Source organism: Solanum stenotomum, chromosome 3, assembly GCF_019186545.1.
Source record: "Solanum stenotomum isolate F172 chromosome 3, ASM1918654v1, whole genome shotgun sequence".
In the NCBI taxonomy this organism is placed as follows: Eukaryota; Viridiplantae; Streptophyta; class Magnoliopsida; order Solanales; family Solanaceae; genus Solanum; species Solanum stenotomum.
Genome location: NC_064284.1, coordinates 2,889,999 through 2,903,200, shown reverse-complemented (window position 1 = coordinate 2,903,200; position 13,202 = coordinate 2,889,999). Strand labels below are relative to the sequence as shown.

At 29.7% G+C, this 13,202-nt stretch overlaps 1 protein-coding gene across 1 annotated transcript; it reads left to right on the top strand.

Annotated features, from left to right (window-relative positions):
* Positions 1 to 11,740: 11,740 nt before the first annotated feature.
* LOC125857733 (transcription repressor OFP14) lies at positions 11,741 to 12,790 on the top strand. Its single transcript, XM_049537360.1, has 2 exons — positions 11,741 to 12,176; positions 12,260 to 12,790. Exons 1-2 carry the CDS (start codon positions 11,806 to 11,808, stop codon positions 12,756 to 12,758), a joined length of 870 nt encoding a protein of 289 aa, XP_049393317.1. The 5' UTR covers positions 11,741 to 11,805; the 3' UTR covers positions 12,759 to 12,790.
* Positions 12,791 to 13,202: the final 412 nt, after the last annotated feature.

The following is a 13,202-nucleotide window of genomic DNA, read 5'->3' as shown; positions in this document are numbered from 1 at the left end:
GATTTATTTTTGAGTGTAAAATAGAAAATTAGTTTAAATTTGGTTTTCTCCAAATTTAGAGATTCTTTATATTTGGAAACTAAATTAAATATTTTTCACAAATAATTTTTATATCGGATTTATATTACCATATTTGATAAAGGATACTAGTTTTATACCGCCAACTACACATTATATAAATCTAATATCAAGCTTAATTTCAAAATATTTCACTTAACTACATAGCCGTGTTGTTTTCAAGAGAGGTTTATCAAGGGTTTGGAAAAGAAAATCAATCGTAAAAAATGGCGGAATCGCGAGAAGACCTTTCCCTTCCTGAGCGAGGATCAAAAAAACAAATTTGTCTGCCAAATATTGTTGGAGAAAGATCATCGATACCGTTCCCAGAGTGTCAAAAACCTCACCTCAATGTGACTATTGTGAAATTTTCATATAATAAGCTATCTAAGTCGTCTAATCTGGGACAGTTGCTTCTGGCACTGTCAAAGATGAAACAAGCAAAATGTGAAGGACAACCTGTGACAGATACTATTGTAATGCATGACGGGGAAGAAGTTGATCTTGGACCGATCATGTTGAAGATGGAGAGGAGGGAGATGATGAGACTCGAAGAAGAACCAGAAAAAACTGAAAAACCTAGTTTGGAATGAATTGCCTTACAATTCGACAAGGCGAAGCAAGAAAGAAGTGAACAAGGATGTGTGAATGTGCAACAAGACAAGTGGGAAACATTCATCCTTGAGACGAAACGAGCTCAAGAAAAACCAACACAAGTAAAAGGAGAAGAAAAACATGTGATTGTGTGTAGGAAATAAATCAAGATTAGGATTCCTTACTAGTTTAGGATTTATTATTTATGCTATTTCCTTATTTATGTTTAATTAGGATTTGTTAGTTTTATAGGTTCCTAGTTCTAGTTTACTTTGGTTGTTAGTATTAGTATTATAAACAGTGGTGTCTTGTTACATATTTTCAATGTACAAAAATTACAAGAGTCATTGAGTTATTGAATAAAGTCCCATACCTACTATTTGTAGATTAATAAGTTTCTTGTACAAAACCATTGTTGGGTCTTTCACTTGTGCATATATTTTTACCTTGAGTAATATTATTTCCTTTAAATTTGTATCAAAGTTTGTGTGAAATTCTTATAAAAACATATTTCATTTAAATTGGTATCAGAGCTTGTGTGAGATCCTTCTAAAAGCCTTGTGTGAGATCCTATTAAAGTCTCTTATAAAAACCTTGCGTGAAATACTGATAACAGCCTTGTGTGAGATCTTTATAAAAATCTTGTGTGAGATCCAACACATAAAATAATATAAGTATTTCATATTTACCCAAATGTCTCATTTTTGTGTTTGATGATAAAAATAATTTTGAGAGTTGGTATCAACTAACTCTTCAAAACTGTTAGACTATGGTCCATTATTGATTTTGGATTCGTGGATGTTCCAGAGGACACAACATTGAATGGTAAAGCTGCAAAACAATCAGAGAAAAATAGAATTGGATTACAAGACACAATTCTATCTTAATTGCAAGGTCGAATTGCATGGATATAATAGATTTTTATATGATAAGCCATCAAATGAGGCTTGGACAATTTTAACAAAAGCATGTCAACGTATTTCAAATGTAAAGATAGAAAAACTTCAAGAGCTTTGGAAACAGTTTGAAATTGCTCAGATGAAATCAACATAATCAATTAAAGATTTCAGCTTTATGAAAATTAAAGAAATTGTAGATGGCCTAAAGATCAATGGAGAAGTATTAGAAGAAGTTAGAGTTATTAAAAAAAATATTGAATTCTGTATGTCTAGAGTTTCAAACTAAGAAAAATGATATTGAGTCTACTCGAAATTTGAATACCTTGAAGCTTGATGATCTAGAAGGTGAATTGATGACATATGAGATGTTCCTGAATCAACAGATGACAGAAACATTTGATGAAGTGTTGCAAGCAAAGGTAAGTCAACTTAATCCAGAAGATATATCAAATTGGGTTAAGAAGAATTAAAGCTGTCAAAATTTTAGAGACAAGCGACGAGGAAATAGAGATGTGATAGTAGAAGAGGAAGGCCAAAAAAGATGATCAATTAAAAGAAAAAGGAAGAACCATTGAATCTGAAGAAGATCAGAGTTTAAAAATTGTGGAGAAAGAAAAAGAAGATAGAGATAATTTTCATTATGGTATAAATGTCTTTGATTGCAAAGAAGGCTTCAATAGTGGTCAATATAATAAGTCAATAACTTCTGAAACAACTAAGCAAAAAAATTTGGTGAAAAGTGATGTTGCTTCGATAGAGGCTAGTAGTTTAAGCCTAGAGACATGTGATAGACATGATTGGTCTATACAAAGTGAAGCTATTGGAAAAGAAATAGAAATATTCACTAATGTCTCACAAGAAAAATTAGTTGAAACTGAACAAGAGCAAGTTTTTGATGATTTACCAAAAATTGAAGTAAAAACAATTAAAGTTTTAGATCCGCAATTGAAGTGCATTACTATGAATAGTAAAGATACAATCAACTCTGAAACACTATTCAAAATTATAAGTTTTGAAGAGCATGAGAAATTATTTGTTAAAGATACTACTTTACCACATACATAATCAACTGAAGTCGAATGATCATGCAAGACCAACTACAAATCTATAGGAGAAGCAGACGATTTTAAGGCAAGAATAACTACTGAAGAATACTAGAAAAGAAAAAAACATGATGATGATCTTTCAAAATATTAAATATGAAGCAAGTCAAATTGATCTTGAATTTTGCTGAAGAGAGATTGAAGTTGACCAAAGATGGCACGCACAATTTTGTTGATGCTACATATTTCATAAAGTTGAAGAAGATGATAGGCATGATCGCATTTGAAGATCTTGGTTTAAGGGAGGCTTTGTAGAAAATAAACCAAGATTGGGACTCCTAAGTAGTTTAGGATTCCTTATTAGTTTAGGATTTATTATTTATGGTATTTCCTTATTTATGTTTAATTAGGATTTGTTAGTTTTATAGGTTCCTAATTCTAGTTTACTTTGGTTGTTATTATTAGTATTATAAATAGGGGTGCCTTGTTACATACTTTCAATGTACAAAAATTACAAGAGTCATTGAATTATTGAATAAAGTCTCCTACCTACTATTTGTAGATTAATAAATTTCTTCTCCAAAACTATTGTAGAATAATAAATTTATTCATTGTGCCATCGGAAAAGAAGCAATTTGAACAAGGAAAGTGCATCAAAGGGGATCGTTAGACCCCTATTGCAATTGTTCTCCACTCTCATGTTCTGGATTCAATAAACTCACGCTTGCTATTCCCATGGATGTTGTGGAGGAGTATGCCGATCATTATGTCCCTATTTGACTCCATTACCTCAATCAGCTTCATCAAACCCATGTTCACTTCCTTTCTATTCTTCTTTTATTTATTTATGTTTCTTGTGTAGCTTCATATATCTTTTAGTAATTGCTAACTAATTTTTTATGTATCAATTTCCTTGCTAATCAATCTTGTAGGTGCAATAATAATTTCATGTTGTCACGTCAAATTGATCAAAGTTGAACTAATCTATTTCACTAATTATGTTCATATATGTATTGGAGGCTAAAGTGTTGATCCTACGTCTACCTAGGAATTGTTTTGGTTCCCTTTGGAATTAAGCATTTGATTCCCGTGTTGTCCCCTCCATGAGCTCGAAGTTAATGTTCCATTATGATACCCTCTTTCTTTCAGTTTATATAGTTCCATCCGTGTTGGCTTGTTTTATAGTGTTTTGAAATTGATGTCCATTCTGGTTCGTCTCTTGTTACAGGAATATCAGTATATGATTTAAATGAAGATGTTGAATTAATAATGGATCTGGCTAACCATGCTATTCAGGAATATAATGAGAGAGAGTGCAATGTATGCTCTAGACTCTTTTTTTTGCGGCTTGGTTTTCTCTACAAGTGATAATTAGTAACTCTCGTTGCAGGTTTTCAAGTACAAGGTTTTAAAGATTGAGAAAGAAAATTTTACGGTGATAGATTACTTTGAATATTAGGTGACTGTGAAAGTCAGAAATCTCACTCTTGTTACTCCAATTGAGACTTTTCAAATTCATGCTGGTAAAAGCTATCGTGATGGTGATGAAAAAGTAATATATTATTGTCAGCCTAAGGGAGAGGTAACATCTAAGGGTTACATTTTTCTTTCTGTGAATAATGCACTTACTTGATAACTAACTTAAATTTTGATTTGTTTCTTTGAACTAATATGCAGGTAGATGTTGGTTTGGCAACTTGTGATCTTTATCTTCGTAAGCTGCGTAGATGGGCGTACAAGGGAGAAAAGGAGAATGCACTTGAAGAAGTATAGTTACATAATTTGGACCATTTGAGATTTCATCATTATGGTTTGAAATTATGTAACTTTTTCTGAATTTTTTGAGGCCTTGTCTTCATATGTTGTTTAATCCTTGTATGTACAACCAATTATCTTAGATATATTTGTATTTTTAAAGAATTATAAATTTATAATATTAATGGGACCATATATTTATATAGGGGTCTTCTGAAAATATATTATCTCCATCGGATATATTCAAAATCCTCTTTGCCGTCGTTCACCTCCCTATCGACGTTCATCTCTGCCGCCGCCATTCAACACAAAACAAAACTTTGCATAAAGGAATCTTTGCTGCCGCCTTTCAACAAAAGACAGAAAGGTTTGTATGACAACATTTTCCTTTTCTTGCATTTTGGAATCTACACAAATTTGAATGTTGTGAATCTAACTTAATGATAAGCAATTCTACTTCACATTTAAGTTTAAAAGTGAATAAGAACATGAATTTAGGTTCAAAAGGTCGATTTAGGTTAGGGCTTTGTGTTATGTTGTTGATCGAAATAGGTGATTTTTTTCACTGGCTTAAATCGGGATTGGAGAAAATATTATCTTAGAGATATTATTAATTAATTGAGTATTTATTTATGAGGTTTTACTGTATTTGCTTTAATCAGTAAGGTAAATGTAATTTGGGGCGAGTGTAGTTAATTTGGGCCGGGTATAGTTAACTTGAGTCGGATGTAGTCAATTTGGGCCGGGTAGAATTAGTAATGGGTGAGTTTGTAAATTAATTTAAGTAATTAAATTGTAACCAATAATGGTCGTCATGTTTAAGAAAAAAAATTTAAATGACAATCCGCTATAAAAGTGGTCATATAGCGGTTAGTATTGGATCCAAAAGTAGATGGAAAGGTTCAAGGATATTTTGGACCCTTTTCCGTAAATTAACGGCGATTAATAATAATAAACTAAATAAAAAATGAGCACCTTTAACAAGACTACAATTACATTTAGCACAAGTAGATACTCTGTATTTCAGTCAAATGCTTAAGATAGAAAATGAATCCTTCATCATATTAATAACTTATCAGAAAAACTCTAAAACAATTACATAATAGGTATTGTAAAATACCACATCATCTCTTGGACAAATAAAATGAAACAACATACGCAGTGAAACACGAGTATACCCATTAACATCCCATTCAATACCCATTGAGTGGCATGGAGTTTTTGATGATGTAATACATCTCGTCATTATACGTGCCATAACCAATAATTAATACTGCATGTAGTAGTTGATGTCTAAATTTGTTCAACCTTGGTTCAAGGGGCAGCTCAATAGAATGGGTGACCTAAAGCCAAAATTTAGAAAAGAGAGTTATGTTTATTTAAATTTTTATATATATTTTACTGTTATACATTCTTAAAAAAATATTGTAATTGATTATAATTTAATAATTAAGTTTTCTTTTTCAATTTACAGTATAACATTTCTTATAATATTTTGTAAAACAAGAATAAACATATATAAATTATTGTACGTTATATAACAACACAAATGTTTAAATCTCTCTTATTGATTATATTTTTGAAAATTTTTGCAATAGTTTTCAACGGAATCAAGTGTTACATAAACTATCAAAATTATTCTAAAAATGTTTTAAAATAAAATTTAGACTTTATTTCATTGGATATGCCAATTAGATTATCATCTTTTTACTTATATAATATTTCGTAATACTTTTAATTACAAAAAAAACATTATTACAGTGATTGTTACCTTACATTCAAAGTTAATATAATATTTTTTAAAATTTAATTATTTGATAATCCAATTAGTTTGAGTTTGAAATGCTTAATAAAACAACTCAAAGAATTAAAGAAAAACTCTAATTAACAGTAACAACAAATACATATTTTTTTTTATATTTGGATGGTTGTTATGTATTGTTTCATATTGTATCGTATTGTATTTTTTAATAATACAATGTTCGTCACATAATGTCACAGTCGACAGTGAAATTTTATTGATAAATCCATAAATTCATGATATATTGATCAAGTCAAATTACTCGTTAATAAAGTCAGATTAATATTTAAGTCAAAATTATGACTTAAATAAAGTCAAAATTTACATTTTAGTTAGTCCATTAAGTTAACAAGGCAATCACAATTCATGTTTGTCAAGCCCAAGGTCCTCTAAAATTACTTGAAGACCAAAATAACCCCAAAACCTAGCTCACAACTATATAAAAGGGTCTTCATAAAATTAGAAAAGAACTCGTTAGTGGTGATTTGCAAGTCTTCTGCATACAAGGAAGTATTTATTCCAAGTGTTGAGCTGCAAGTAATTCATCGAATCAAGAACAATCGTGAAATGTTTTCCCTCCAAGTGTTGAGCCGCAAGTGCTTCATCAAATCAAGAACAATCGTAAAGAGAAGAACCAACGGATTACATATCTTGAGCCGCAAGTACTTCATCAATTCAAGAACAATTGTGAAGAGAAAAATTAGAGTATTACATCTCTTTTCTTAAAGATTTCATAAAGATTGTAACATTCGAACAAATTTTATTTTTTACTTGCTATTTTCCTTTCCTGTTTGTTGTATTTCAAGAGCGAAACTTTAGTCGCATACAGTCGCATATTCATAATTTGAATAATAAACCTACAAGAAATTGTAGGATATGGGGTAGAACTACAATAAAAAAGTAGGGTAAATGGAAAAATAGAATTATTAAATAATAAATAAAGATAAAATGAGATGAAATATTAAGGTAATGATGTGGTCACACCAAAACAGTCGTTACACAAAGTGGGTCTTTTCATCGTTACCTAACAGAGAATTTAAACGATACGATACAATAAAATTTAAGTAACAATCAAAACAAACATTGTATTTACAAAGAGACTGTTTGTCATTGCTACTTTTTTAAAATAGCTTTTAAAAATAAATAGGTTCAAAATAAGCACCATTCACATCAACTGGCCCGCAATCCACAAGGGCATCTCCAACCATATACTTCATTTTACTCTCCAAATATAGAGTCTCTATTTTTTCAGACAACTAACTCCAACTCAATTTTCTATTTTACTCTCGATTCGGCTCTCCTCAATATTATATTATTATTTTATTTCATTCTTATTTTTGTATTTCATAATATAAATCCTTCATTTCTTTCTCCCAAATAATCACTTTATATAATTAACATAAAATTTTATTTTTCTTAAACAATTTATTTAATATAAAATATATTATATTCTAAATTTCTAAATAACATAAATTGCTAGAAAATATTATAGAATATATAAATTATTGGACAAATTCAAATAAAAGTGAAATGCAATTATATAAATACTCAACTTTCAAAATTATTATGTTCCTCCCATAAATGTTCTGTTGATGCATTAAGGAGTTCAAAATAAGCATTTTTGTCCTTAATTGTTTTATGTGTAGCTAAAAATTAGTAAAATCAGAGATTTTCATCTACCACCATTTCTGTCATTGGAGTTGGAGCCTCTACGGCATCTTGAATTGGTGCATTAAGATCACGTTCATCCTCGAATATCATGTTGTGTGTTGGTGTTTATGCATTTTAATATTAACAAATAAAAAAATTAAGTGCATATGTTAGTGGGTATAAGTTGACAAGAATGTGGTCATTATCAGTGGCGGATCCAAAATTTTCATCAATGGTTATAGTAAGAAAAAAAATTATAATATGAGCCTAATGGGGCTTGAACACACAACCTTAAGAAATTCTTGCAACCCCTTAACCACTAAATTAAACCTTTCACTTGTATTATATATATATATATATATATATATATATATATATANATATATATATATATATATATATATTATATATTATATATTATATATATTTATTAAACCAAAATTTGACCTCTATATACAATGTAATTTTCCAGCGAAAGGGTATCGCTTGACACCCCACTGGCCAAGGTGAGTCCGCCCCTAGTCATTATTTTGGTGTAACTCTTGTAACCATTATTGACATGATCTACCACTAATTCCACTCATTATTCTACCTCATTATGTCTTGTAACCCTTGCGTTATTCATTTTACCCAATTTACTACCCATTTATCTTCTTATTCATTGTAAGGAAGAATTTCTCACCTATAGATAGTGTGATCTTACTTTGTATTGGGTAGAAGAGAAAGAATGGAAGAAAAGATAAGAAGTTTATATTGAGGTTAGTGTAGTGAAAGATAGAGTTGAGACAAAGAAAAATATTCTAAAAGTCTTCAATTATATTCACTATACAAAAGAGAGTATTTATATGTTGAAGGAAGGTGTTCTTATGTGGAGCTTTGGACTCTTGCTTGAGTTGTACGACGTTGTTGGGCTGTTGTATTCTGGATGGGGCAAATCAAGAATATTACTGCTAGATCGGTGTAGATTATGTCGTAGTAGACTTGAATCTCCTTAAAGAGAGCGAGATATCCGTGCCTCAACCTAAAGATTTATTTATTCATTTTTGTTCATTTTATTTCAACTGTAATTTATTGTATTTGTGGTATATTACACCAACATTGTGCAGTATAATACATGTAGTCATTATATCATGTAGCACTTTTTTTCTCCAAAAATATGATGGTCCTACAATAATTGTGAAACGTGATTGCAAAGCTCTGAATGCCTGTTCAACATTTTTGTTGCACGATTCTTGTTCCATCGCCAAATTATTATTGTGATAAATTAATTATTATGTTATGCATTGTATTGTTATCTTGTATTTAAATTATTATGTTATGTATTGTATTGTTATCTTGTATTTAAATTATCATGTTATGTATTGTATTTTTAAATTAAAATTTTTATTTTATCATTTTAATTTTACGTATTCTTTATAGTGAAAATTAATAATAAATCAAATTATATCACTGACGAAAATTAGAAAAAAATTGAAATATCATTAATTCAGGATGAAAGTAGTATATATTAAATAATATATTTTTAAATATTATATTACATTTAAAAAGAATTATGAATATTAGATATTTAATCAATGGCATTATATATAAAATATTATGTTAATTAGAAAATAATAGAAATAATAATAAAATATTAAAAAAGTGAAATAGGTAGTGTGTATAGTAGTTCTCCAAAGTATTCACTTCTCTAAAAATGAAGAATAGAGTTCAAAATAAAGAGCGGTTGGAGTGTCTATTCTCTATTTTACTCTCCAAATACAGAGAATGAAAAGTAAGACCATCTCCAACCCGCCTCTATTTTACTCTCCATTCTCTATATTAAGAGAGTAAAATAGAGAGTGTGCTCTCCAACCACACTTTAATTCACTCTCTATTCTCCATTTATAAAGATGTGAATAGTAGTTCTCCAAATTTGGAGAAATATTATTCACACTCTCTATTTTACTTTTTAATTATTTTATTATTATTTCTATTATTTTGTAATTAACATATTTATTTTTCATATAAGACCATTAATTAAATCTTTAATATACGTAATTCCTTTTAAATGTAATAAAACATTTTTAAAATATGTTATTTAATATATACTTTTTTAATCTGGAATTAATAATATTTCAATTTCTTTTATTTTCGTTACTTTAATATAATTTGATATTATTATTAATTTTCACTATGAAGAATGCATAAAATTAAAATGATAAGATGAAAATTTTGATTTTAAAACTAAAATACATAAAATAATGGTTCAAATACTCCTTCCGTTCGCTTTTACTTGTCACTTATTTCTAAAATAGATTTTCATTTTTACTTGTCATTTTTGACATATCAAGAAAAGACAATAATATTTTTTCATGTTTTACCCTCAGCATTAAATACTTATTTTTCAAATCACTTTTCAAGACATCTTTAATATGAAATAGTTTGGTAAAATAACTATATCAATAATTATTTTGTTAATGGGTGTGTCAAGTTAAAGTGTGACATGTGAAAGTGAACGGAGGGAGTACAAGATAACAATACAATTTATAACACAATAATTTTATCACATAATTTTGCTTGCAATCTATGTCCATTAATTTGTATATTATATAGTATTTGCTTGCAATTTATGTTATTTAGAATACAATTTGATTTTATATTAAATAAAAAAATATTTTATTACATGAAAATTATATAATGTGATTATTTGAAAAAAAAAAAAGGAAGTATTATGAAATAAGAAAATAAAAAGTGAAATGAAAATAATAATATAATATTGAGGAGAGACACAAATATTCCTTTTTAGAGAGCAAAATAGAGAATTGAGGAAAAAATAGATAACTCTATATTTGGAGAGTAAAATAGAGGATAAGGTTGGAGATGCCTTAAAATAGAAGTGGAATGGAGATGGTCTAACTAGGGGTGTTCAAAAATTGAACCGATCGATAAACGAACCCAAAAAAGTATTATTGGTTTATTATTATTGGGTTATTTGGTTAATGGTTTTTTAATGGTTTTTTAATGGTTTTAGATTATCGAGTTATCAGTTTGGTATCGATTTTTAATATTGGATTATTGGGTAAATCGATAATCCATTAAGACTAGTAATTTACTACTTTTACTTGTATATAAATATTATATATTAATCTCAATACCTTATTAGTTATTGTTTTTGTCCTTTAGCCTTTAAATTCACACTTCACAATGACTTTGAGTTCACAACTTGACATTATACAAAACGTTAAAATCTAAGTAAAAACCCTATTTCTCTTTTCGTTACACTTGTACAGTTCTATATTGTTTCTATTTTATGTGCATTTGTAAAGTTACATTATTGTGTTGTTACGTCAAATTTATTAGCGAAGTCATATATTTATTTTATAAGTATTTTTTTATTGGGTAAATCGAAATCCGAACCGTTAAGGACTAAAATTGATAAACCAAAAACCGATAAAAAATTATCGTATTGGTTTGACGTATTTAACAAATCGAAAACTGATAAACCGAATTGATAATACATAAAACCAAATCGATCGATACACACCCCTAGATCTAATAACTCTTTTAGGGAAAAGATTACACTAATTGCATCACAAACGGAAAATGGTACAGACGAGCCTATTACATGAAACAAAACAGCATAGGTAAAAATACCAATTTAATCGCATTATGATAAAAACAAGTCTTTTTTTTCATAATTGACCAGTTTTCTTTTTGTGTGTATATTAGCTCGTATTCACAATTAACCTGACACTTTAAAATATCGGATTTACAAAATAGAAAATTGAGAATTAATGCCCTCTTCCCCACCATTCCCAAAAGAACATAAACAAAAAAACAAAATCTTAGTACGTTTCTTCATAATCAATAACCATCCATTAAGCACTTCATTAATTAGACTAATTAATTATGTCTAAACCGTTTCATATTTTTTCATTTAATTTGTACTCTTTATCCCCAATTCTCATATTTACTAATCACAACACAAAGCAGAGAAAAGTGCCAAAAACAGAGAAATCAAAGCATAATGCCTAAGCAACTCCAAAAATCTCTTTCAGATTACCTCACAAAGAAAAAAAATAAACCCACACCACAACAAACTACTAATTCCGCCAATAAGACTCTCTCATCGTCCACTAGCTGGTTGCTCCGCGGGTGTAGGCACCCCAAAACGCCTTCATTTTCCACCGTTGATCGCAAAGAGAAGAATGTACAAGGCGAAAACGACGCTGCAACACTTGCAGATGTTGATCGTTTCGTCTTTGAGAACTTTAAATCCTTTTATTACAAAGATGACGATAATGAAGCTGAAGCTAATACTAGCATCCTGAAGAAAGGCAAAAAAGAAGAAATTGCAGGAAGTCCAAATTCATTGTCTGAGTCTCCAAGGTATTACACATTTTGAGTTTTTTAACTCTTTTATTTGACTAAAAGCGCTCGTCTCATTTGAAATGAGTACTTAATTATATCTTCAACAACAGGTACGTCATTCCACCATTAAATCACACCGGATCTCGTCGTTTTTTCGTTGCACCTGGTTCGTCAAGCTCCCTAATTGAAGAAGCACGGACGAGCATGACAGTTTCTGACGACACTGGATCCACCTCAGCCATCACCACCGCGACCAACACCAATTCAAATGAATTATCGGCAATTAGGACTGAATACTCAAAGGAAACACTGAATGCGGATGATTTTATTACACTAGTAACGTATTCTCCGAGTCCGTACGACGATTTCAGGCAATCGATGCAGGAGATGATGGAGGCTAGGTTGAACGATCAAGGCAAAATCAATTGGGAATTCATGGAAGAGCTATTGTTTTGTTACCTAAATTTGAACGATAAGAAATCGTACAAGTACATACTTAGTGCGTTTGTGGATCAGATCGTCGTTTTGCGTGAAAACTCCGGCAGAGTACCGGCGATATCACGGAATGTTCGACCATTGGGTGGGGAATTAAACCAAAGGAATACTTAACGTAAGAAATCAGTCACTGGTTTAATTTATAATTTAGTGGGTAAAAAACAATGAGTTGTTTTCTCTTGCTTCACATGCAAATATCAGTAGTTTTTATTATTTTGGTCACGTCACTTTATTTATGATTTAAGTTAAAAGTTCTTTTCCTCAGGAACACATCGTATATATTCATTAATTAAGAACCAAAGTTTTGGACTCGGTCTTTGGTGAGAGGAAAATCATATTCCAAAACTCTCGGATGATTCCACTCTTTGTTTGTCACAGCAAACTTTTTTGAATATTATTTTCTGTTTAATAAACTCCAAAACATATGTGAAAAATCACTTTTTAAACATTTTTCATACCTGCACCCTTAATCAAGAACTGAATGTCACCGTCGAAACAGCTATGCTTCTTTCAGTGGCGAAATCAGGACTTTCACTAAGGAGATTCACAATATAAATA